The sequence below is a fragment of the Herpailurus yagouaroundi genome, unplaced genomic scaffold (assembly GCF_014898765.1).
Source record: "Herpailurus yagouaroundi ecotype Mexico unplaced genomic scaffold, PumYag 162, whole genome shotgun sequence".
Classification (NCBI taxonomy): domain Eukaryota; kingdom Metazoa; phylum Chordata; class Mammalia; order Carnivora; family Felidae; genus Herpailurus; species Herpailurus yagouaroundi.
This window is the reverse complement of record NW_024412403.1, coordinates 56,667,368-56,694,834: the sequence shown is the minus strand read 5'-3', so window position 1 is coordinate 56,694,834 and position 27,467 is coordinate 56,667,368. Positions and strand designations below refer to the sequence as shown.

The following is a 27,467-nucleotide window of genomic DNA, read 5'->3' as shown; positions in this document are numbered from 1 at the left end:
ATAGAAATTTTTCTTTTTAAGAAAATGATCCCATTTTATATGTATAAATGAACATTTGTATGGGCAGAAATTTTGTTATCTCTCTCCTGAAGTTCCCTTCCAAAAGCAAAATTGCCAAGTATTGAAAGGCAAGGAATTTCTTCGTAGGTATACAGTTTGCTGATTGACTAGTTGGATGCAACTTACTGTGTGAGGCTTTCTTCATAATATGTATATCTGGAGTGTATATTCTTTCGAAAGAATATTCTAGGGGCGCCTGGGTGGCGCAGTCGGTTAAGCGTCCGACTTCAGCCAGGTCACGATCTCGCGGTCCGTGAGTTCGAGCCCTGCGTCGGGCTCTGGGCTGATGGCTCAGAGCCTGGAGCCTGTTTCCGATTCTGTGTCTCCCTCTCTCTCTGCCTCTCCCCCGTTCATGCTCTGTCTCTCTCTGTCCCCAAAATAAATAAACGTTGAAAAAAAAAATTAAAAAAAAAAAAAAGAATATTCTTTAAGTATAATGTACCTTAAAATGATAACCTGACTTGATCAGTTCTTTTTTTCTTTTCAGAAAGTATCTGTATGTCACGTCTTCTTTTAAAGGAGCATTTAAAAATGAAGTTGAAAAGGCGGAAGAAGCAGTAAAGACTGGTATGTAATTATCTATGTCCTACATCTCATTGTTGTTCATTCACTCAGCCAACATTAATTGTACCTTTATTCTGAGATATATACTGTTATAGCGTTGTAGGAATGACCACAATTAATCGAACTCCTGCCTCTAAGGAGCTTCATAACACATTTTTCTGTCTCTGGCTTTGTTGAATTATGACATATTAATTAAAGGTATGTTATTATATTTTTACTTATTATTATTTAATTTCTATTATTCCAAATACACACTTGGAACTAGATTGATATATATTAGAAACTCTGGTTGGCATGATGCCGAGTTAGATCATTTTCGAGACTAGCCTTATACCCACTTTAAGAAGGAATGTTCTACACATTCATTCCGCCCCCCCCCCCCCAAAGAGGACAAAGCCATATTTTTCCAGCGATCCAAAAGCAAGGAGTAACTTTAATCTATATTTCACAGATTGTAGAGAGTTTTTAGTCAGCCGAACATTCAGTCATAACCCTTTAATTTGTAGTATATAGTTATGCCCTGTCAATTATAATATCTAAGAGGAAGCCTATTGTGGCTACCTGCACCAAGAATGTGTGAAAGCTGTGGAAAAAACATAGGATTTTCTGAGATTATTATTTGGAAGCCATTCCCACTGGTCCTGGTCATAATGTATATACACACTGCTCACTTAAAATTGATTAAAAGAACTTTCTGATGTTGTAATTATCTTGCTTCTGCTTCCAGCTGAACGTGTATTGAAACAAGCACAAATCACAGTAAACCAGCCTGACAGAACTTCTTTGTCTTCTGCCAAGGTATGACATATAGTCTTCCTAAATGGCCAAGTGTCATTTGCTTTTTCCTGTACACAGTTGTCTCTTATCATTTACTTCCTAAACTGATAAACACAGACAAGCTCCGAAGCTTAAGTTGATTTTAACCCAGGTAAACAGAGCAGAGGCATGCAGAGAAAGGAGAGGGTACTCAGCAGTGAGAGAAGGCTGAGTCTGAGCAAAGATGAGCAACGTGGGGTGAATTTGGAACAGTGGGGAAGAGCACTGCAGCTCATTTCTTTAAAATGAAAAGAAAAGTAATATGAGAAAGAGAGAAAATAATGAAAAACTAGCAGAAAAAAGCAGCCTATCAAGTTTCCTTGAAAATATCTTTTCAAATTATTGCTCCCTATGCACCTGAATAAATGGGAAACGCAAGGAGAAGACTAATAAGCCATCCTTTTTTCTGGTGCTAGGAATTATGTGCTATAATTATGAATATTAATAACTACTTCCAGCTTACAAAGCTTTTTTCTTATGAGTTGCTCCACATAGTTCGTAAACATTTTCTATATTCCTTGCAATGCACCCATGAGTAAGATAGGTTATAAAGAACTATTATTATTAATTATAATGCATGGCAACCAAGAAGAAGAATATTGCTTCAGGACATGTAGGTTTGTTTTTACCAAAAATGCGGTGCAAAGCTTTCTACCAGGGTAAATTATGAAGCAGCATTTTATTTACTTGCATATAAAAGGATAAATAGGTGGGGCGCCTGGGTGGCGCAGGGGCGCCTGGGTGGCGCAGTCGGTTAAGCGTCCGACTTCAGCCAGGTCACGATCTCGCGGTCCGTGAGTTCGAGCCCCGCGTCGGGCTCTGGGCTGATGGCTCAGAGCCTGGACCCTGTTTCTGATTCTGTGTCTCCCTCTCTCTCTGCCCCTCCCCCGTTCATGCTCTGTCTCTCTCTGTCCCAAAAATAAATAAAAAAAAAAACGTTGAAAAAAAAAATTAAAAAAAAGGATAAATAGGTATATGGAGAAAAAAAATGCTTTACTTCACTTTTCCTTCATTCTCTTCTTCAGACTCAGTGTAGGAATCCTTTCCGTGATTCGCCCTTAAACTTTCAAGGACCAGGGCTGAGTTTGATAAAGAGCTCTCTCATATCAAATGATCATGAATAGGGAATGAAATCAAAGAGTAGCACGTGATAATGTCCCAAAGCTACCTATGGCCTTCCCAAAATTCTCTTACTTTTTTCTTTTCACTTATTTTAAAGTAAATGTAGACCTATCTTACTGTTATTGATTTTTAAAGAAAGGTTTAAGCTTTTTTTTATTTTGTCTCAAAGAAATCAATTTCCTTGGCTTTGTGTGTTTGAGAAACAAGAGAAGCAGATGCTTTTTAATGGGTCAGGACCTTTCTTTCTTCTTGCCTTCGGCTTACCTCTCATTGCCTCTTTATGCTCTAAGTGCATTGACGGGAGGGGGGGGGGGTCTTTGACCATCTTGCTTTGTTGCTGGGCAAAGAGAGCAAAGCAGAATGACCTTGGCTTTTGACCTCTTAAATTCCTCTAGGCAGTTGAGTGGTTGAATTTGAAGTGAAATACTTACAAATCAGTTACCATTTGCTTTTACTTTAAAGTCAGTGAAAATAATGTTCAGTCAGTGGTATATTCACCAAATGAGATGCCCATCTTTTACATCAGGTAGATGGAGCACATTAAAAATCTGTTATTATTTGTGAAATTATAATAATGCATTATTTCTTTTCTGCCTGGTTAGAGTTAGTGTACTAGAGATAGGGCAGTGAATGAGCCAGTATATCAAATTAAGAGAAGACAAGAAAGACAGGTGGGCATTGGTATTCAGGTACTCTGAAAGGGAGAAAGCCTAGGGATGGGATATCCTATAAAGGGAAAAACTTGCGGAGTATCAAGGGTATCTGGAACTTGATAATAAAGAAGATGTTTTCTTATGGTGACTGACAAAAATTTTTAATAACTTTTTTTTTTCTGAAAGACGCCACAGTACTTGATCATGTGATTTAGCATTTTGTTGTTGTTGTTGTTGTTGTTGTTCTCACAAGCAACAGTCATAGTCTAGGTACATGGAATGACTTTTCCAAGCTTTTGTGTAGTTTGTGTGAAAGCCAGTGTGACATTACAGGGAGAAATAGCTCTTTAAAAGACAGAGAACATTGGATTATGTGCAAAAAGGGAACCATGGGCCAGGAGTTGGTGTGTCCCCCTAGCTATTAGAATGGAATCATTTATCAAGTATTTATTGTCTACCATTATACAATTGCATTAGGCAATGTGACCTATCACTGTTACCCTTGTGAAACATTTGGGTAATGGGATAATAAATATCAGTTCAGCTTTCATTAATTTAATAGAATTATGTTCTCTCCTAACCAAATGTACTTCTCCAGGATGTATTACAGAAAGCTTTGGAAGATGTTGAAGCAAAGCATACAATTCTTAAAGTGAAACAGAGGTATGATGTAAGATTTTCTGTTTGCCAGAATCCTTTGCACTTTGATAAAGCAAATTCTGATTTCTGAGGAGGCAGATTTGGTGGTTAATGTGATAACTTCTCTTTCTCAGCCTATGACATCTTATTATATTAAGCGTAATATGGTCAAAATCCCCCAGCCGCAAAACCAATGAAGGTATTTATAAAATATATATTTGCATGCATACATATGTTTACATAATATTAAAACTTCTGAATACAGGGTGAAAAATTAGCTCAGTGTCCTGTTGAAGAAGTGAACTCTGCCCAGATGATCAGCTGACAACTTTACTTTTTTTTGGCCCTTTGGCAGACACAGCCCTCTGGAGGGTTGGTTCTGGTTTCTTCTCTCTTCTAGTACTTGCATAAAATTTAAGATGTTTAGAAAATGTTTCAAATACATGTACCACATATATAGTTAAGATACAAATAGCAACCCTAAATTACAAAACCATTATTTGCATTTGGAAGGTTGACTTGGTCTCCAGCTTGGGTGTTAAACAAGTTAAACTGAGAATAATCAGAGTTGTCTGGGTAAGGTCAGTCTTTGAAAACTGGGATAACTTTGAGAAACTAATTTTTAGGGAAGCATTACTAGTTTCCAGAATTATTGTTTGTGAACTATGACGTGCTATATAACCATAACTTTCCTCAAACCTAAATTTGAAGTGTTAACTATGCATTTATCAAAATAAGTACTAAATAAATCCATAGAAATCTATATTAAAAAACAAGGTCCTCTGGGGCACCTGGGTGGCTCAGTCGGTTGAGCGGCCGACTTCAGCTCAGGTCATGATCTCACAGCTGGTGAGTTCCAGCCCCGCATTGGGCTCTGTGCTGACAGCTCAGAGCCTGGAGCCTGCTTTTGATTCTGTGCCTCCCTCTCTGTCTCTCTGCTCTTCCCCCACTCATGCTCTCTCTCTCTCTCTCTCTCTCTCTCTCTCTCTCAAAAATAAATAAACATTAAAAAAAATTAAAAAAAAAAACAAGGTCCTCTATTTTTTTTAAGTTTTTATTTAAATTCTAGTTAGTTAACGTACAGTATAACATGAGTTTCAGGTGTACAATAGAGTGATTCAACAGCTCCACTCAACACCTGGTGCTCGTCACAACAGGTGCACTCCTGAATCTATTTTACCCATTCCCTCACCCTCTTCACCCCTGGTAACCCTTAGTTCTCTATAGTTAAGAGTCTGTTTCTTCTTGGATGGTCTCTTTCTTTCTTTTTCTCATTGCTCATTTATTTTGTTTCTTAAATGCCACATATGAATCAAAGAATATGCTATTTGTCTTTCTCTGAGTGACTTATTTCACTTAACATTATACTCTTGCTTCATCCATGTCATTGTAAATGACAATATTTCATTATATATATGTATATATAAGGAATATATATATGTGTGTGTGTGTATATATATATATATATATATATATATACATATATATATATGGAATACTTCTTTCTCCACTCATCAGTCCATTTGACTTAGGCTATTTCTATAGCAAAGCCTTCTTTAAAGTCTTGAGAAAGAAAACTCTGGTTGATGAATTGTTTGTAGTTACATTTGTATGTATGAAAGGTGATCGACCTATATTTTATTAATAATAATGCCAGCTAGTTGGTATGAACTTTTTTTTAATAGCAAAATGCTTTTATTACAAATTTGAAGAGAATCAGCATGCCATTTACTGTTGCAGAGTGATGCTGTCATATTCTGCAACATCCTGTTTTGGGGTCCCTTACATAGTCAGTATTCTTTTTTGTTGAAGAGTAAGGATTTAATATTGAGTACACATTTTTGAGAACAAATGTGATTTGTATGTATTGAACCCAGCAAGTATGTGCTTTTAAAATGTATATGTTAGGGGCGCCTGGGTGGCGCAGTCGGTTAAGCGTCCGACTTCAGCCAGGTCACGATCTCGCGGTCCGGGAGTTCGAGCCCCGCGTCAGGCTCTGGGCTGATGGCTCAGAGCCTGGAGCCTGTTTCCGATTCTGTGTCTCCCTCTCTCTCTGCCCCTCCCCCGTTCACGCTCTGTCTCTCTCTGTCCCAAAAATAAATAAAAACGTTGAAAAAAAAATTAAAAAAAAAAATAAAATGTATATGTTAATCCCAGTCAATAATTCCCTCATAAAGTCTAATGTGCCCTATATTATGTCCATGTAGAAGGGCTAATTAGGACTTTTTCTTTGTCCTTTAATGATAGATGTATTTAGCCAGTCCAGTAAGCATATTATGTCAGTTATAGTGGCACGTAGTTATAATTTGAAAAGAAAAAGCTGTGTTTATGGAATGAGACCTACAAGATGGGTGGAGGGGAAGAATTATATTTGGTACCATTCTTGGTACGAAAGGAAAATAACATTGGTGAGGCACCTAATCTGTTCCAGCTTTATACTTGACATTATTTCTTCTAGTCCTCCTGACATCCCAAATGGCTAGGTAGGTATTCTTCCCATTTTTCAGATGGGACAGAAAGTTGAAGTGACTCATCCATAGTCACACAGCTGTTACAGAGATGAGTTTGTTTTTGAAGCCAAGCCTGTCTTTCCAGTTCTTATATTCAGGTGTTTTTCATAGCTCCAAGCAGCTTCCTGTTACTATGGTTGTTTCTATCATATCCTGCTATGTCTCAATTTCTGCTTTTACACTTTTAATAGAAAAGTCACATAAAACATAATATTGCAAGACAGAGTAAGAAAAACAGGAGCTCATGTCTGTTGCCCTTGTAAACTTGGCTTTATCAACTTTGATTTTGGAGAAAGAGAAAGCTAAAGAGTATTTTTTGGCATAGTCCAATCTATATAGGATATTTAGAGGCTTGGGGACACGTTGAAAGTTAGAAATCACATCCAGGGTAAAAAATACTGAAATTTTAAAATAGTCAAATCATCATTTTTTAAAAATGTTGCATGTTCCTATTAGTCCACTTAACATTTCACAAATCTTTTGGCATTTTCTAGTTCTTGTAAATTTAAGTTGGCAAGGCTGTTTTTTAATCTAGGAATGCTTGTGTGGTACTGGTATGGCCATCATGTTTATGCAAAATACTTGGCTACACAAAGATATTGAGTGTACCCACTAGGTTTTGCAAAATACCTGGGTATTTTACATTTAGTTCCTTTGATGTTTACCTTCTCAGTTTAATTATTAGCAGTTTGTAAACTATATATTTCTATCTAATAAAAACCTTTTTTTAAACTTTTCTAAATATAATGCTAGAGAATTAAAAAAAGCAAGGACTCTCTGCCTGTTCTTTGGAGTGAACATAGAAAATCGAAGCCAAGCTGGGATGTTCATTTACAGTAATAACCGCCTGATCAAAATGCATGAGAAAGTGGGCCCACAGTTGAAACTGAAGTCCTTGTAAGTATATTTTTGTTTTCAGAGGCATAGGCAGGATGAGGGAGGTTGCGGTAAGATTCTGTCTTTGGAGTTAGATGAGTGATTAATCATAATGGGAGCAGGTGTCCTGTCCTCCGTTCACCCTTCCCATCAATGCGCAGGCATTAATATGCCTAATTTATAATATTGGCACAACTATATGCCTGCTTGAAGGAAAAGCACACTTGGGAAATTTTTCTAATACATTTCCTGAGAAACTTGATGTTTTACCATTTCTTGAACCATCTCCTCAGGTTAGGATTTTAATATTTTACCGATGTAAAAATAATACAAGCATAATAAGGAAATTTTAGGAAAGAAAAATCCATAGTCTTATAAAGCAACCCTGTTAACATTTTGTGCAACCTTTATGTATATGAGTTCTTGGCAGTTACCTGCTTGAGCGTGTATTACTAACCCTCTCTAACCTATTTGGATTCCAGAGTAATACATTCTGGTGCTTTCCTGATGGTCCAAAACTCCATGTGCTGCTTTCATGAATTATGTAGACAGTCAGACAGGGTAATTGTGACCAGTAAAATGGATCAGGGGTCAAACAGAATTCTTGTGATTAATAGAATGGGCTCAGGGGACCATTTTTCATCTTATTTCTCACTCTCTAGGAATTAGCAGTTCATTCATTTGTTCACTCAACAAACACTTGAACTGCAGTGTCATGTGCCAGGCACTGTACTAAGCTCTGCACACAAGATGGTGAAAACCTCCTACCCTTTGGCAAAGAACTTATAGTCCAGTGAAAGGAACAAGTATATAAATACATATTTTTCATATTATGTGGCAACAGTAAGAATGATCTTTAAAAAAATTAGTTTATTCTCTTGCTTAAAACACCAATGGATATAGAATAGAACTGGTTACTATGGTCTTCCAGTGATCTGGCCTCTGCCTGGCCCTGTGATGGCCCACCTGTACCCACCCTTTCACTACATTCTCCTCACACCAGCCAGCTTCCAGTGTATCACATATCCTAAGCTCACTCCTGTCTTACAGCCTTGGTTCTTGAATCTTCTGTCCTCAGATCTCCTTACTGCTGGCCTGAGTGTGTTACTTAGGCACTTAACTAAAGTCCCCTCCACAGGAAGGTCTTCCTGCACTGTCTAATAAAGTCAGCTGCTGCCATTGGCCCCTCCCCCTTGTTACTCTGCACAAGTTATAGCACCTGCTTTGTTTTCCTCCTACCACTTATCACCATCTGAAATGATCTGGTCACCCTTACTGCCTGTTACCCCTCAATAGAAGAGAAACTTTATAGACAGGGGCCTTATTTTTCTTATTCAGTACTGTATTCCCAGTTTCTGGAATAGGATGCATCCATCCTGAACCGGGATGGATGGATGGATGGATGGATGGACAGATAGACGGATGAATATGTGCTACAGGCAAGCATGAGGTGCAAAAAGAGCACTTGGGAAGAGTAGTAAACCAAACTGGGGGAAGTTGAGTCACACTTCCTGGAAGAAATGATGCCCAAATTTAGGCTTAGGGAATCAATAGTTAAGGGAGGGCAGGGTGGCAGGGGAAAGTAGTGAAACACATAGTAAGGTAGCAGCACTACATTAGGAAGGCTTGATTTGTGTGCCTTGCTAAGGGCAGTTGGGAGCCTTGGAAGAACTAGACAACTGGATGTTCTTTCCCAAAACAGGGAAACCAGGCAGAATATTCTGTCACTAAGCAGAAATATCCTGGTTATATATATCGTAAGTTGCTAAAAATCTGAAAAACACTGAATTTATTCATCAGACTAACAGGCAGATACCTGTCACTTTCTAGGATAATCTGGCCCTTATGTTCCCTTAGTAGAATTCATTGAACACCCCATGGACCTCTGCAATGACAGGGAAGAACCCAACCTGCCATGAAATGAGGATGGAGAAATTGACTCTGGCCAGATCATGAAGAGGGTTATGTCAGTTTATTTCAGCAAAGCATTGTTAGTGGTGTCTCATGCTAAAACACCTCCTCTTGTACCTTTAGGTTTGGAAAAAAAAGTCATGTTAATTTAGTAACAGTGCATTAGATTTTTTCTTTACTATGAGACCAAACACACCCACGATTACTACAGATTTATGTAACAAAATACAATTATATCATAAGTTGTTAAACTTTGACATGGTCCAGACCCAATAAATTTATGTGGAAAAAATTTTGATTTCAAAAGACCATGGCATATTTGCATTTTCTTTTTCCTTAGCTAAATTTTTCAGAATTTTTTAATGTATTTATTCTTCTAGACTTGGTGCAGGCGTGGTTGGAATTGTTAATATACCCTTGGAGATCATGGAGCCATCCCATAATAAGCAGGAATTTCTCAATGTCCAAGAGTATAATCATCTGCTGAGAGTCATGGGGCAGTACTTGGTGCAGTACTGTAAGGACACCGGGATCAGTGAGTATTCAGTAGTCATAATAAGAGATGGTCAGTGGGGAATCAACTTGTGTAATTTCTTTAATTTGGAATGATTGCAGTGACCTAGACAACCAGTAGCCCAAAGCCCTGTAAAAGAGCTCTTTTTATTTATTAAAATAATAATAATAAAATAGGGCTCCTGGGTGGCTCAGTCGGTTAAGCGTCTGACTCATGGTTTTGGCTCATGTCTTGATCTCACTGTTCATGGGTTCAAACCCCTCATCAGGCTCTGAGCTGAGGGCACGGGGCCTACTTGGGATTGTCTCTCCCTCTCTGCTCCTCTCCTGCCTGTGTGTGTGCGCACTCCCTCTCTCTCAAAATAAAGAAGTTTTAAAAAATATAATAATAATGATATAATAATAAAAATATGGGAAATGAGAAGGAAGCTGGTCTCAGAATCTTTCCCAGAATATTATGTGAAAAATAAAGCAGCAGATCAAAAACTTGTAAGAGGAGGGCAATGAGCAGTATTAGAGCTGATCATGGAGGAAAGAAGCAGAAGTTTGCTTTGGGTAGGCCTCAGAGGCCATTCTACGACTCTACTGTACAGGAGCACATTGTTCCTTACAGACCTGAGTAGCTCCCATAGCGCTGTTACTTCCTGCCGTAGCATAATCACTGTTTACCCTGGATAATTGTGCATGTGTGTTAAACCTTGTTTTGTATAGCTAACAAGTCTTGAATATGTGAATTCAAAAAGAGTTCGATTAAACATCATTTAAATAAATACAATTGGATACTTAAGATAAACTTTGGTTGTCTGGGAAATTTGGCTTATTCAGACCACTTCAGTCTCCAGAGATACCTGAAAAATGAGATGGTATGCTGTGCATTAATGAAATAAACTTCCTTTAAGTTATGCAGACATAGGGCTTCGTTTATGGAAAAAAATAGACAGGCTACTGTGTAGTTGTTCCATGATTTGCATGAAGTATGTATAATTCATGCATATCACAAATTATGTCTCTACCCTTGAGACAACTTAAAATCTTACTGCTCTCCTTGAGGTTATGATTTTAGAATATTTCCTTTTCTTTTGTACTCACTTCGCTTTGCCCTAAAATTTTCTTACAGCCGTGAAATAGAAAAGACTACAGGAAGTCAGGGGAGAAACATAGGAGTGTGAATAAAGGTGTGGGCACAGATTTCCTGCCAAAGCTGGATTTTCTTGTCATGGTCTAAAACCTTCTCTGAGTGTGCAGCATCAGCATCATCTGAGAGCTTGTGAGAAATGCAGCATCTCAGACTTACTGGATGAAAATTCATGTGTTAGCAGTCATGGCCATGATTTGTAGGCACGTTAGAGTTGGAGAGGCACTGCTCTGAAGAGTGCAGGAACTACATGTCAGCACAGACGTACGTTGTCCACATGTCTTTTTTTCTCAGAGCCATGTCTGAAGTTCTACTAAATGTAGGAATGAGTACCTTATTTGGTGGGTTTTGCTTAAAGCTGTAGAAAACAGAAGGATATTCAGAGTGAGGTATAAATCCAGGATCTACTGTCTGGTCCTCAAATGCTATCTTGGAATAGAAAAAAATGTTAAGCATTTGAAAAGTGTGTAACTCCTCCAATTCTCCTCATATGCTCTCTGTAATCTCCCTTGCTCATCCTTGGACTAAGGAACGAAGCCCTCAGAAAGAGGCATGGAAATTCAAGGTGATAGGCATCATCTCCATCCAGCCCACACTTCCTCAGGACTGTTGTACTGAGTCCTGTTTCGGGGAGGGCTCTCTCGAAGCCCCTTTTCCTGCTGTGGGGGTGTCCTCCTAACAACTGTAATCTCAACTTCTGGGTGTCACTTGCCTGCTTCCCCCACCCCTTGTATAACTCCCCATCTTTATCTCAACCTCATTTTTCAGAAATGTCTCAATGGATGTACTGAGATTCAAAATAAGTTATGTTTCTATTTTAATTATTATTAGTGAATACCAGGTTGTTTTCCCGATTCCATGGCTGTCTACAAATTGATTTAGGGCTGGGGCACTTTTACAAAAGACGTTCCTCTAGAAGGAAGTCAGGGAGTAGAGAAAGGATAGTGAGCATGTGTATTTATTCACTTATCTGACAATCTCATCCCCAAATTTCCTTATTGAACTGAACCAAGTAATCAAGGTCAGAATTGGTAGTCTCAGGAACTGTGCTGAGGAGATTGACCTTGTGTATTCATTCCCACAGGAATAACCAAAGTCATCTAATGCTTGACTAATACTCTAAAAGCCAGTATTAGAGGGCATACAAATTTGATGAAAAGTACTTGGGTAGATTTTTGCCCTATAAATAAAAGATACAGTCTTTGTGTTTGCTATAAATCTGGTCTGTTTCTATAGAAAATTGGGGCCTTGTAAAAATCAAATCGGCAGAAAGGGAAATGACTTTGTGTCATTTATCAAATCTGCATTTATGTTTGGCACAGATGGTGCTGAGAACCTCGGAAATATTTTTCTGAGTCTGACCTCACCTCATTGTCTGCTACTGTGTTTTCTGAAGCGTTATGCATCCTTACAGTGAAATGGAAACGTTAACCATCAGCTGTTTGGAGTAGGGAAATAAAAAGAAGGAAAAGTTAGAGAGAAACAGCAAATGAAATTTGGGTTTGAACAGAAGCAATTACGTCAAAATTTATCACAAAACTTTGCCAGAATGGATCAGAATAGAGCTGATGTGCTAAGTGAAACCTGTGACATAATAAGCATCACCTTTCCTAGAAGAATTCAGACCATGAGGCCTTAGGTTGGCAAGGAGGCTAAAAATCATATAAGCCAGTCACCTCCCTGATGCTTTAATCCCTTCTACCCCACCCAGGCCTGCCCCAGGCAAGTGGACTGCCATTTTAAGCCTGAGTGGGGGTTTCCTCTGAAAGAAAAATGACTACTTCTTGAGGCAGCCCGTGAATCTCTGCACAGCTGTATTAGAAAATACATTTTAATATCAGAGCCAAATCTCTTTCTCACGTGTTGTTTCATTCACTCATCTGTGGTAGACATGGAGTGTTCTAGGACTCCAGCCTCTCTGGGAATTTGCAGTCTAACAAGGCTACCATGATTTGACACTTAGAAGAAGGATTGGTGCCCAACAGAGAAGAATAGGTGCTGCAGACACCATTGCTCGAAAGCCAGAGAAGGCCTGGAGGAAGTGATATTTCCCCAAGGATGAGAAGGAGTTAGCCAGGCCAACATCATTTTTCCCTCTTGGGGCCATGAAGGATAGGCCTAAAACCTTTCTAAATGACAGCCTTTTGAAGACAAGCTTTCTGTCTCTCTTCAGTCTTGTTTTATCCTAACATTTCCAAGTTCTGTTGCTGTTCTTGACTTGATATGGTGTTACATATATTCACCATTTTCATGTTATACTCTATAAAGTGTGCTTGCCACCTAGACACAAAAATTTCAGAGGAAAACCCAGCCTTGAATAAAATGAGATCATCATCCCTTTCTTTTAAGTCATAATTCTGTTGATGAACCTAATATGTTAACTCTCAGTAAGCACATTATTGACCCTCAGTGTCTTTATTGCCAATGAGAATTCCCAATAAAATTTTTAATATGTATTCTTATTAAGCCATACATACATCTCTTATCTTTTTTCCCCAGTGGTTTTGGACCTCTGAGTAGAATCATACATTTAGTCCTATTACATGCTGTCACCTTATTAAGCCCATCCTTTCAGGTTATCACTACCTTTTTTGGAATCTAATGTTGACTTCTAATTAATATGCTATTTTTCCAGATAAGTTTGGCTAGTATTTTCTCTATGATTTCCTTTAAATCCTGTTGCACAGGAAGGAGAGGAAAATCAAACACTTGGCCTTCTACTGATGACCTCCCCTGAGGTAGAAATGAGATACTGGATAAAGGCAATTAATCAATTAAAATTCTTCCTAATTAGGCTATCACCTAGGTCATATCACCTAGGTCATAGGCTATACACCTTGGTTTGTGTATAATTCTGAAAATGAGAGATAATATTTGTTAGGTGAATAGTTTCTTTAGAAAACAATGCTTACACCTTAGTTTGGGTTGCTATAGCAAAAATCCTATAAACTGGTGGCTTATGAACAGCATAAATATATTTCTCACAGTTCAGGAGGCTGGAAATCCCAAGATCAGGGTCCCAGGATGGTTGGATTCTGGCAAGAGCCCTCTTCCAATTTGCAGACTGCTGACTTCCCCTGGTATTCTCACATGGTGGAAAGAGAGTGAGCTAGCTCTCTGGCCTCCCATAAGGACACTATTCCCATCACGAGGGATCCACTCACATGACCTAATCACCTCCCAAAGACCCCACTGCCAAGTACTATCACACTGGGATTAAATTTCAGCATATGACTTTAGTGGGGATGCAAACATTCAGTCCTTAACACTTTAGTAAGTAGATCTAGCTGGCTGCTCATGATAAATATTGTTTCTCTTATGCTATACTTCAGTCTGTAAGATCTCAGAAAGGCACTACAAGAAAAATGAAATGCAGCATTTCTGCTAGGGATACATGTTGAGTGAGGTCTATAAAAATATTGAAAGGTGAGACTATGAGAGAAGTTTGTTTGGAGATATAGATCCAGAAATAATTCATACCTCTTTTTTTATTCAGTTTTTGAAGTTACAGATTGTATGTATTCTATTTCATTTAAAAATATAATATTCTCAGTATCGTATGTTATATTTTTAAATTTCTCGTTTTGGTATTACAGACTGAATTGTTTCCTCAGAATTCATGTTTTAGCCCTAACCCCCAGTATCTCAGAATGTGACTATATTTGGAGACAGAGCCTTTGAAGAGGTGATTAAGTTAAAAAAGAGGCCATTAGAGAGGACCCTAAACCAGTCTGACTGGTGTTCTTATAAGAAGAGGGAATTTGGACAAAGGGACTCCAGGGGTGGGTGTGTGCAGAGAAAAAATGACGTGAGGACACAGCAAGAAGGTGACCATCTGCAAGCCAAGGAGATAAGACTCACAAGAAACCAAACTTTCCCACGTCTTGAAGTTGGACTTCTAGCCTTTACAACTATGAGAAAATAAGTTTCCATTGTTTAAGCCACCCAGTATGTTTTTGTTGTTGTTGTTGTTGCTGTGGCAGTCCTAGCAAACTAATGTATACGGGAGATTATGAAATTGGACAGAATTAAAGAGAATATTATAATGAAACCCATAAATGCATCATCCACTCTCAACAGTTATCAATTCCTGGGCAGACAAGTTTCATTTATATTCCCACCTGCTCTTCAACAACTAGATTATGAAGAAAATTCCAGACATTATATAATTATATTAAATGGATTTATCATGTATTTTTGAACTCTATTTAAAAACATAACAATACAAAAACACTTAAAATTATCAATACTTCCTTAATAGCCTAAAATATCCAGTCTGTTGTTACATTTCTAAGTATCTGCTGTCATAGTATAACTCATAGTCCCTCTTAACCATTCTCATATTTCTTTTTCTCTCTTGTTTTTCCTTGAAATTTATTTGTAAGAAAAACTGGGCTGGTTGTTTTGTAGTTTTCACATATAAATTTTGCTCGCTGCATTACTGGGTGTGGTTTAACGGCTTCTTTCATGCTGTTGATTTTTTTGCAAATTGGTAGAATCTAGCAGCTTGGCCAAATTTAGATGTGGTGTTTTTTGGTTTGGTTGGTTTTTGTCAAGATGCTTCATATATAGTAGTGTGTTCTACCATCAGGTTGCCTGGGTCTCTCTCTTTTTTAATGACATTAGCAGTTAATAATCAGTGCTCAGATCCATTAGGAGTTCCAGAATCTGTTCTATCATATTTTTATCACTTACTAGCTCTCATGCTTCTGATACTTCTAAAACTTTTTTCATCTTCCACTTGGTCACCTAAGTTAGTTTGTAATTTTACTATTTGACAGGAACAACAGAAATCCATACTTGATGAGAGAGAAAATTAAAACAATAAAAAATGATATAGACATTTGCCTGACTTGTATGGCATGAATATGTACTCTGTTTAAAATCATTACTTCATGCCAGCTCTCAGCAAATAACAGGATGGTTCAGGAGTTCATTGGATTGATTTCTGTTTAAAAAAAATCACATTCGTAGATTTAATCCATTTACACTGCTTTCACCTGGTAATTGAAATTATCACCATTGACAGTACTTATGCTTCCTTTTCTTTCTGACTGCACTTATAGTATTATCATGATAATGACATTTTTTGCATCTACAATGAATTTTCATGCTAAAATATCTCAGAGGATCTCACCTATATTGCAAATAAAATACTAAAAAGTCTAGTACCCTTCTTTTTCTGGAATTAAATACACTCTTATTCTTACAGTCTGATTTCCCCTGCCATACCAGAAGCAAGACCTCAGTCTGCTTATGTGTGCCTAGTAAAGAAGAGTAGGTTGCATCTTAATGAGTGAATTTAAAACAACACAGTAAGAATTAAACATAAGTTGTATTGGGGCGTCTGGGTGGCTCAGTCGGTTGAGCGTCCGACTTCAGCTCAGGTCACCATCTCGCGGTCCATGAGTTCGAGCCCCGCGTCGGGCTCTGGGCTGATGGCTCAGAGCCTGGAGCCTGCTTCCGATTCTGTGTCTCCCTCTCTCTCTCTGCCCCTCCCCCGTTCATGCTCTGTCTCTCTCTGTCTCAAAATAACTAAATGTTAAAAAAAAAATTAAAAACAAACAAACAAAAAACATAAGTTGTATTAACAAAAAAAAGTAGATTGAATGGCCAGGGTCAGAGTATGTGGAGAGAATCATCGAATTCCTCATGCTGAAGCTAAATGGTCAGACCGTGGAGATTGACCAGGTCCAGCCCATGGTCCATCCACAGTTTACCCCCTTCTGTACAGAGAGCTCCCAGGGATTATTCGAGCCATAGTGGGTGGTCAGCCCAGCCTGCAACAAGTGCTGGAGAGGGTCGGTGAGTGGATGGAGAAAGAAGGCCTCTTAGATCCAAACGTCAAATCAGTTTTGTCACCCGTGGAGGATGGGACTTGAAAGTCACGCTTCTGGGCCGGTGCCAGTACTTGAGCTTGCCAATGGCAGATTACTTCCAGCAGCGGGTTAATCTGAAAAAGGCTTACACCTTCACCATAGGCTGCTGGCCCAACGATGGACTTCTAGACATAAACAGACATAGACATACAGGCAGGGCCCATGGCAGCATTGATGACTGCAAGAACATTGCCAACATCATGGAGACACTTGCATATCAAGGGGTCATTGTCAATAGATATCAAACAAATTCTGTTTGGCTAAGGACAGGATGGGGCAGGACAGGGTAGATGCTTGGCCCAGCCCCCAATCCTTCTTTCCCTCACCAGAGAGGAAAAGGGAGAATGGTGTAGCTCTATGTCCAGAGTGGCCCCAGCCTGCCCTGTGGGCTTGTGCCTTGGGTAAGGGCTTGGTCACTTGGCCCCTCTGGAGCAGACACTTTGTGTCCCCTATCCTTTCCCCTCAACCTCAGTCCAGTATTAGCCCCTCCCATTGTGGGCATGGGCTTGAGGGACCCAGGTACTTACTGCCTCCTCCCTGGTACACAGGCTTCTACTGGGGCCACAAGGCCCCCTGCTGTGCCTCCTCCCATCTGTAGTGTGTGGTGCCCCTGGGCTCCAGGACAGATCAGGCCCTACCTTGTGTCTACCCCCATCCCCACTGTGAACGTGCCACTAAATAAAGTTGGGGAAACGAGAAAAAAGAAAAGTAAGTTTGAATCTTTAGATTTTTGAGAACATTAAGTCAGTGGGCTTTGTATATGTCTGACTAAAGTGAGTCCTGGTAGAAAGATAAACTTACTAACACAGATATTGAGGAGAGTGAGCTGGCTGACTGGGCTATATTGCCCATAATGACACATAACTCTAGGAATATACTTTAGGTTAGATTACTATGTCTAATGTTAATTTCCCCATCATAGAGGGGATTAAAAAAGCTGAGTATATCCAAAGAAAATCATTGAAAATAGTTAAATAAAAATATAACTTAAAAAGAGAAAGTAAAAGTTATTTCTTCTTGAGGGAAGAAACAGAAGAAACCTAACTTTTCTCAGTCTTGTTTTTGAAGGCTTGTTGTCATAAGGCTTCTGACCCTCTTTCTTCTAGTACCCAGTGCACAGAATGGTATGTTTCTAAACTAGGAGCCAGAGAGTCCTAGGGGATTTTAGAGTATTATTTGGAATGTTTGAATTCCTGTCTACCAATAATTGTCTAAAATGGCATTATACCTCACACATCCATATGCTACAGGTTGTTTTTTTTTTTATGAATTTTTAAAATATTAGTTTATTTTGAGAGAGAGGGAGAGAGCATGAGCAGGGGAGGGGCAGAGAGAGGGAGACACAGAATCTGAAGCAGGCTCTAGGCTCTGAGGTGTCAGCACAGAGCATGACGCAGGGTTCGAACCCATGAACCATGAGATCATGACTTGAGCCCAATTTTGGATGCTTAACCAACTGAGCCACACAGGCACCCCTACAGTTTTTCAAACATGTATAGATGTAGTTGTGTGTAGTAAAATACAGAATCACACAGAAGTGTTATTGAATTCAGTTTTCTTTTTCATCGTGTATTTTCTCAGTTTGGGGGGTAGTGTTCTGAAATTATTTTGCAGCTTGAGGAGATCCTCATGGGAAAGCACTGATATGCAACGAGAGGAAATGATGCTGTGTTGCCAGGTGAAGGTAGTGAAGTTGACACTTCCAGGGAGTTGGACCAATTCCTCAGATTCCTGGAGCTTTGCCCTGGAACCTACTGTGCTCACAGTAGAGTGAAGTGGAAACATTCTTGCTGTAGCTGCCACTTACTTCTGCCACTGACTGTCCCCATAAAGTAAGACTTGCCCAACCCACTTCACACCAGCCAGAAGACCTGAGAGAGAATGGGGCTGTAAGCACCTTCGCCACCACTGAAGACATCTTGCTTTGCTGTCCTTCAATTCAAATAGAGTACTTGGAAAACTGGATACGTAGCAGCTCTCATACGTGCCTCACAGATTCTCTAAGCCGTAATGGCAGTTCTTCCTTCTAAGTGGCCATTGGCTTCATGACCCTTCACAAGAGCATACAGGTATCACTTCCAGCTGATTGGAGTTGGTCTTTTCGTTGAAACCAGTTTGCCATCCCTGAGAGATTCCATCAAGAATATAAATGATCAGCAGTTACACATGGATCAGCTTACAAAAGGTCTGATATCTAACTTAGCTAAGAATGAGGGGTAATGATGAACAGGACAGTTTCAACAGAGCTGGAGGCATGATTTACAATATCCAGAGAATAGATATGTAATTTCTGTCTCAGGAGATCTTTTTTTTATTAAAAATTTTTTTTTCAACGTTTATTTATTTTTGGGACAGGGAGAGACAGAGCATGAACGGGGAGGGTCAGAGAGAGAGGGAGACACAGAATCAGAAACAGGCTCCAGGCTCTGAGCCATCAGCCCAGAGCCCGACGCGGGGCTCGAACTCACGGACCGCGAGATCGTGACCTGGCTGAAGTCGGACGCTTAACCGACTGCGCCACCCAGGCGCCCCTGGAGATCTTTAAAAATAGAATATAATCATCTGTTTAGTTGCAGAACTACCTGAAGTCAGAGACTTGATAAGCACCTTCATCTCATGATTTTCCTGGTGCTTTGATTTCATAACTGTTTTAGCCTTCCTTATTTTGATTGAAACCATCAAAGCTTTGCTTTGGTAGCTTATGACTGAATTTTATTACTTCTCCTCTTGGCTAATTGATTCCCTGGATGTCTTTGTACATTCTATGAATAGATATGAAACTGACATCTAGGAGGGTGTTACATTTCTTTTTAAGAGGCACAGTCTTTGTGAAACTGCTCTTTTAGTTACTGGTGTTTGGCAAATGTTTAGTAAGTTATTGCGGCAGTTCCCATTATTTTTCCTGAGTTTTAAAAGTCTCCTGAAAAATTAACCAGATTAATTTAAGCATTAGAAATCTTCTGAATAAAGGACCCCATACATAACTAGCAGTAAATTAAATTTTCAGTTTTTCTCAGATACTTGTTCTAGAAATTGGGACTTTAATTCTGTGTGCATTAATTCCTAATTATTTTACCAATTTAATAAGCTTGTTGATTATTCAAACAAAAATCTCAAGATATGTATTGTTTTATAATTTTGAATATCACCTGTATGCTTGCAGCCATTTCCTGTTTACAAAGTAAACTGAATTTTTTGATCGGAATAGCTTGAGGATGTTCAAATGATATAATTTTGGAATTAATAAATTTTTAGTTTTCTTCATAGTACTCTTTATAGGTGGGTAGAAATATTTAAGATACATTTTTAAAAATCAAGTAATTTCCAAATTTTGAAATTCCAGCTCTTTTAATTGACTTCTGGATGAAAGGGCAATTAAATCCTCATTAAGATACATTAACAATAACATCAGTTATTAAAACCACATATGTAACCAAATGCCCATAATTATATATACAATACCACTAGTCAAGACTAACCTGATTTAATGAATTATTATTATTATTATTAATTTTATTATTTCTTGCCAGACTAGATAGATAAGGATTTTTTTCCAGCTTCATTGGGGTATAATTGACCAAAAAATTGTGGATACTTAAAATGTACCATATGATGATTTGATATACATATACATTATGACATATTTACCATAATCACGTTAATTAATGCATCATTCACCTCACACAGTTGTCTTTTTTGTATGTGTGGAGTTAGATTGCTTAAGATTTACTCTCCTCACGAATTTCAAGTATACCCTTCAGTACTAACCACAGGCACCATGCCATACCTCGGATCCTCAAAACTTATTGATCTTATTAGTGAAAGCTTGTGCCGTTTGACCAGCATCTCCCTATTTCCCCTACCCTACAGCCACTGACAACTACCATTCTACTTTCTGTTTCTATGAATTCAACTTTCTTTTTTTAGATGTCCATATATGAAAGATACCATATACTGTTTGTTTTTCTTTGGCTTATTTCACTTAGCATAATGACCTTCATGTTGCAAATGGCAGTATGTCCAACTGTTTATGGCTGGATAATATTCTATCTATCTATATAATCATATTTTCATCTCTCAATGGACATATAGGTTTCCATATTTATTAAAAAAAATTTTTTTAACGTTTATTTATTTTTGAGACAGAGAGAGACAGAGCATGAACAGGGGAGGAGCAGAGAGAGAGGGAGACACAGAATCTGAAACAGGCTCCAGGCTCTGAGCTGTCAACACAGAGTCCGACGCGGGGCTCGAACTCACAGACCGTGAGATCATGACCTGAGCTGAAGTCCGCCGCTTAACCGACCAAGCCACCCAGGCGCCCCTAGGTTTCCATATTTCTATATCTTGGCTATGCTGCAGTGAACGTGATATTGAAGATCTCTTTAAGACACTGATTTCATTTCCTTCAGATATATGTCCAAAAGTGGGATTTCTGGGTCAGATAGTAGTTCTATTTTTAATACTTTGAGAAACCTCCATACTGTTTCCCATAATGGTTGTACCAATTTACATTCCCACCAGCAGTGCATGAGAGTTCCCTTTTCTCTACCTTCTCATCAACACTTGTATCTCTTCTTTTTTTTTTTTTTTTTAAAGTTAAGCTTTCCTTTTTTAAATATAAAATTTAATGTAAAATTGGTTTCCATACAACACCCAGTGCTCATCCCAACAGGTGCCCTCCTCAATTCCTGTCACCCACTTTCCCTTCCCTCCCACCCCCCAACAACCTTCAGTTTATTCTCAGTTTTTAAGAGTCTCTTATGGTTGGGCTCCCTCCCTCTCTAACTTTTTGATAATAGCCATCCTACAAGGTGTGAGATTATATATTGTGCTTTTGATTTGCATTTCCCTGATGATAAACACCTTTTCAAGTACCTTTGGCCATTTGTATATCTTTGTTGTAAAACTGTATATTCAGGTCTTTTGCCCATTTTATTATCAGAGTGTGGGTATGTATGTATGTGTTTATTGCTGTTGGATTGTATGAGTTCCTTGCATATTTTAGATATTAACCCTTTATTAGATATATGGTTTGCAAATATTTTCCCCTTTCTGTATGTTGCCTTTCGTTTTGTTGATTGTTTTCTTTGCTGTATAGAAGCTTTTCTGTTTGATGTAGTCCCATTTGTTTTTTGTTTGATTTTTGTTTTCTTGTTATTTGTTTGCTTTTGTTACCTTTGCTTTTGGTGTTGTATCCAAAACAGACTAATCTCAAGAAGCTTTTTCCCTATGTTTTCTTTTAGGATTTTATGGTTTCAGGACTTAAAGTTAAGTCTTTAATCCATTTTGAGTTAATTTTTATATCTAGTGTCAGGCCCAGTTTTGTTTTTTTGCATGTGGATATCTAGTTTTTCCACTGCTTTATATTGAAGAGACTCTCCTTTCCCCATTGTGTGTTCTCAGTGCACTTGTCAAATATTAGTTGATCATATATGGGTGGGATTTATTTCTGGGCTTTCTGTTCTGTTCCATTGGTCTATGTGTCTGCCTCTATGCCATTACCATACTGTTTTAAATACACAGCTTTGTAATATGTTTTGAAATCAGGAAGGCTGAGGCATCCAGCTTTGTTCTTCTTTTTCAAGATAGTCTTGGTTATTTGAGGTCTTCTGTGGTTCCATACAGATTTGGAGATTGTTTCTTGTACTTCTTTTGTATTGATTCTGTAGATTGCTTTCAGTAGTGTGAACATTTAAAAAATATGAATTCATCCAACCCAACAACATGGGTTATTCTTCCTTTATTTGGTATCTTTGCAATTTCTTTCATCAGTGTCTTACAGTTGTCAGTGTATTGGACATTTACCTCCTTGGTTAAATTTCATCTTAAGTATTATTTTTTAAAAAATATAATTTATTGTCAAGTTGGTTAACATTGGTGCTCTTGGTTTTGGGGTAGATTCCTGTGATTCATCACTTACCTACAGCACCCAGTGCTCATCCCAACAAGTGCTCTCCTCAGTGCCTATCACCTCTCAGATTGTTCTCTGTATTTAAGAGTCTCTTATGGTTTGCTTCCCTCTCTGTTTGAAGCTATTTTTTCCCCTTCCTTTCCCCCATGGTCTTCTGTTAAGTTTCTCAAATTCCACATATGAGTGAAAACATATGATATCTGTCTTTCTCTGACTAACTTATTTCACTTAGCCTAAGTTCCATCCACATTGTTGCAAATGGCAGGATTTCATTCTTTCTCATTGCCAAGTAGTATTCCATTGTGTATATAAACCACATCTTCTTTATCCATTCATCAGTTGATAGACATTTGGGCTCTTTCCATAATTTGGCTATTGTTGAAAGCACTGCTATAAACATTGGGGTACATGTGCCCCTATGAATCAGCATTCCTGTATGCTTTGAATAAATTCCTAGTTGTGCTATTGCTGGGTCATAGTGTGGTTCTAATTTTAATTTTTTGAGGAACCTTCACACTGTTTTCCAGAGCAGCTGCACCAGTTTGCATTCCTACCAACAGTGCAAGAGGGTTCACATTTCTCCACATCCTTGCCAACATCTGTTGTTTCCTGAGCTGTTAATTTTAGACACTCTAACTGGTGTGAGGTGGTATCTCACTGTGGTTTTTATTTGTATTTCCCTGATGATGAGTGACGTTGAGCATCTTTTTATGTGTCTGTTGGCCATCTGGATGTCTTCTTTGGAAAAGTGTCTATTCATGTCTTCTGCCCATTTCATCACTGTGTTATTTGTTTTTTGGGTCTTGAGTTTGGTAAGTTGTTTATAGATTTTGGATACTAACCCTTTATCCAATATGTCATTTGCAAATATCTTTTCCCATTCCATTAGTTGCCTTTTAGTTTTGTTGATTGTTTCCTTTGTAGTGCAGATGCTTTTTATCTTGATGAGGTCCCAATAGTTCATTTTTGCTTTTATTTCCCTTGCCTTCAGAGATGTGTTGAACAAGAAATTGCTGTGGCTGAGGTCAAAGAGGTTGTTGCCTGCTTTCTCCTCTAGGGTTTTTATGATTTTGTGTCTCACATTTAGGTCTTTCATCCACTTTGATTTTATTTTTGTGTATGGTGTAAGAAAGTGGTCCAGTTTCATTCTTCTGCATGTTGCTGTCCAGTTCTCCTAGTACCATTTGCTAAAGAGACTGTCTTTTTTCCATTAGATACTCTTTCCTGCTTTGTCAAAGATTAGTTTGTCATACGTTTTTGGGTCCAATTCTGGGCCTATGTGTCTGTTTTTGTGCTAATACCATACTGTCTTGATGATGATAGCTTTGTAGTAGAGGGTAAAGTCCAGGATTGTGATGCCTCCCACTTTGGTTTTCTTTTTCAACATTGCTTTGCAAATGAGAAAGTTTTTTTAATTTCTCTTTCTTACCTCTTTCAGTTCATTGTTAGTGGCAGAAAAGCAACCGATTTTAGTATGTTGGTTTTGTATCCTTTGATTTACTGAATTTTTGTTTTGATGAGTTCTAACACTTTTTTGGGGGGAGTATTTAGATTTTCCATTTATACCATCATGTCATCTGCAAACCAGATTTTTTTTTTTTTTTTACTTATTCACTTCCGATTTGAATGCTGTTTATTTTTTTCATATCTAATTGCTCTGGCTAGGACTTCCAGTACAATGTTGATTAGAAGTGGTGAGGGTAGTCATCCTTGTCTTTTTCCTGATTGTGAAGAAAAGATTTTAACTTTTTGCTATTGAGTATGATATTATATTAGCTGTTGGCTTGACATAATGGTCTTCATTGTGTTGAGGTACATTCCTTCTAAACCTAATTTGTTGAGAGTTTTTATCATGAACGGATATTGAATTCTGTCAATGTTCTTTTTTTTTTTTAATTTTTTTTTTCAACGTTTATTTATTTTTGGGACAGAGAGAGACAGAGCATGAATGGGCGAGGGGCAGAGAGAGAGGGAGACACAGAATCGGAAACAGACTCCAGGCTCTGAGCCATCAGCCCAGAGCCCGACGCGGGGCTCGAACTCACGGACCGCGAGATCGTGACCTGGCTGAAGTCGGACGCTTAACCAACTGCGCCACCCAGGCGCCCCTCTTTTTTTTAATTGAAGTGTAGTAGACAACTTAACGTTGATTGCATACAAAAGCTCTACCCTGTTACTCCCTTTCCCCGCAAACATTATTTGCTTTTTATTTCACAGTTCACATGTTTTAAATATTGTGTATCCATTAAGAAGTTATAGCTATAGTTATCTTTAATACTTTTGTCTAACTCTTATAATAGAGTTCAATGATTTATACACCACCATCATAGTATTAGAACATTCTGAATCTATATACATATTTTACCAGTGAGTTTTATATTTTCATGTTTTCAAGTTACTAAAATAGTGTCCTTTCATTTTAGCTTGAAGAATTCCCTGTAGCATTTCTTGTTACAGCAGGTCTACTGGTAATGAAATCCCTCAGCTTGTGTTTCAGAAATTCTAGGCATCTCCTTAATTTCTGAAGGACAGCTTTGCTGGGTAAATTATTCTTGGTTGGTAGGTCGTGGTGTTCTTGTCATTTTTTTCAGCACTTTGATTATATCATCCCACACTCTCTTGGGTTGCAGAGTTTCTCCTGAAAAATTCACTGATAGCCTGGTGGAAGTTCCCTTTTATGGGAGCAGTTTTTTTCAGGGATATCTGTATAAATCTCTACAGACTGAATAATATGTAAAAGAAAATAGAAACTGACATGATAAGGGGCACCTGGGTGGCTCAGCTGGTTAAGCGTCTGGTTTCGGCTCAGGTCATGATCTTGCTATTCGTGAGTTTGAGCCCACATTGGGCTCCGTGCTGACAGTTCAGAGCCTGGGGCCTGCTTGGGATTCTGTGTCTCCTTCTTTCTCTATCTCTCTCCTGCTCATGCTCTGTCTCTCTCTTTCTCAAAAAAAAAAAAAAAAAAAAAAATTAATAAACATTAAAAAAATTAAAAAAAAAAAAAAAGAAACTGACGTGATAGGTTTCCTCATACTGCCAATCTCTGGCTTACTTAATCCCATTGATGAAGCATCTGCCTAGTCTTCAGTGTCCAGTCCTTGGAAACTGGTTTTAATAACATGTTGGAAGTTGTACATGTTTGAGTAGTTTCTATCTGAAGAAAAGTTGAAGTTCTCTTGAGAGTTAGAAAAAGCCATTTCTGACCCTGAGTGAATAACTCTAGTTGTTTTCTTTGTCCTGATATCTACTCTAGTAGTGTGTCTTCTATCATGCCTGGTCATGATGTTTGGGCTACTGAATGTTCTATGTTTTGCTTTGATCGCCAGTTATTCTTCAGTATTATTTAGTCTTATAAGTAAACATTAAGCTCTGTGTGTCTGCCTCTGAAAACAAGATCCTAACATAGCCACTGTCTTTAAGGATTTCACTCTCTAGAGGGAAAAATAGGCATAGAGTAAACTAAAATGTAATACGTAGGTGTTAAAGAGTGGTATGATCACATAAACAAATAAACATCAATTTTTTTTTTTAAAGGGGCACCTGGACGGCTCAGTCAGTTAAGTGTCCGACTCTTGATTGTGGCTCAGGCTGTGATCTCATGGTTTGTGGGGTCAAGCCCTACATCGAGCTCCATGCTGAAGGTGCAGAACCTGCTTGGGATTTTGTTTCCCTCTCTCTCTGCCCCTCCCCTACTTGCTCGCTCCCTAAAAATAAATACGTAAACATTTTTAAAAATTAAAAAAAAAAAAGAGTGGTGTATCACAGAGTATCATCCTACCCTTGAGAGGTGTGTGCCGGTGTTTCTAACATCCTAAGTAGCTTCACAAACCTTAGAATATTTATGTTGGGGTTTGTGGTTGATACTGGTTATAGAAGTGAGTTGGGCTGTGTTAACTGTGTTCAGTTAATGTTTCAGTGAGAGACATTATTTCACCTTCATTTTAAACCATAACAGGATATCAATAACATATTTTGTCAAGATTAGAAGCAACATTTTTTGAGGGCTTGTTACGTGCAGGATGCTGACCTCTGTGTTGAAGGCATGCAAAGTTATAAAGCACAACTTCTCCTTTCAAAAGGTACAGCCTCCTTGGGGAAGCAATATTTAAAGAGAGGACAAGTATAATGCAGCAGCAGCTTAAACTTCTGCAGAGTGCTGTAGGTTTAAAAAAAATTTTTTTTAATGTTTATTTATTTTTTTTTTTTTTTTGAGAGAGAGACAAAGTGTGAGCAGGGGAGGAGCAGAGAGAAAGGAAGACACAGAATCCGAAGCAGGGTCCAGGCTCTGAGCTGTCAGCACAGAGCCTGACACGGGGCTTGAACTCACGAATGGTGAGATCATGACCTGAGCCAAAGTTGGACGCTCTACTGACTGAGCCACCCAGGTGCCCAAGAGTGCTGTAGTTTTTAACACACCTTCACGTTTATTCCTTATGATAACCCTGTAAAGCAAGTTATTGTAAACACTCACTTTATGATCAGAAAATTCAGTAGCTTCCCACAATTATACAACTAATGTGTGGCAGAGACAACACTTGAAGCCTCCTGACTTTAATCTAAACAGCAGCTCTTGCCTTGACATAGAAAGAACTGAGTAGTTCATGTGGAAATCAGAGAACAAGGTCTTACAAGCCCTGTGCAGACACCAAAGAACATTTCAGAATCTGGTGTGCAGTGAACAAGTGGAGTCTGGGGGCTGGGGCAAGACTACCTGCTGAACAGTTAGCAGAAAGCCAAGAGTTTGAGTTGAGAAAAGCCTAAGAACCACAGTCCAAAGGAAATTTGACATGAGAGCTGTTAACGGTTCCGTGAAGAGACAAGGGAGGAGACCTGGGAATTTGTGAGGACAGCTTTCAGCCTGGCCCAATTTCGTAG

At 38.5% G+C, this 27,467-nt stretch overlaps 1 protein-coding gene and 1 pseudogene across 1 annotated transcript in view; both read left to right on the top strand.

Annotated features, from left to right (window-relative positions):
• MORC1 (MORC family CW-type zinc finger 1) overlaps positions 1–27,467 on the top strand; it is a 164,016-nt gene that overhangs the window by 56,646 nt on the left and 79,903 nt on the right. The window contains exons 10-14 of the mRNA XM_040484442.1: positions 548–627; positions 1,352–1,422; positions 3,814–3,878; positions 7,118–7,261; positions 9,532–9,686. Coding sequence (XP_040340376.1) covers positions 548–627; positions 1,352–1,422; positions 3,814–3,878; positions 7,118–7,261; positions 9,532–9,686 — 515 coding nt within the window. The remainder of the gene's footprint in view (positions 1–547; positions 628–1,351; positions 1,423–3,813; positions 3,879–7,117; positions 7,262–9,531; positions 9,687–27,467) is intronic.
• On the top strand, positions 10,168–16,968 carry LOC121036445 (ERI1 exoribonuclease 3-like; annotated as a pseudogene).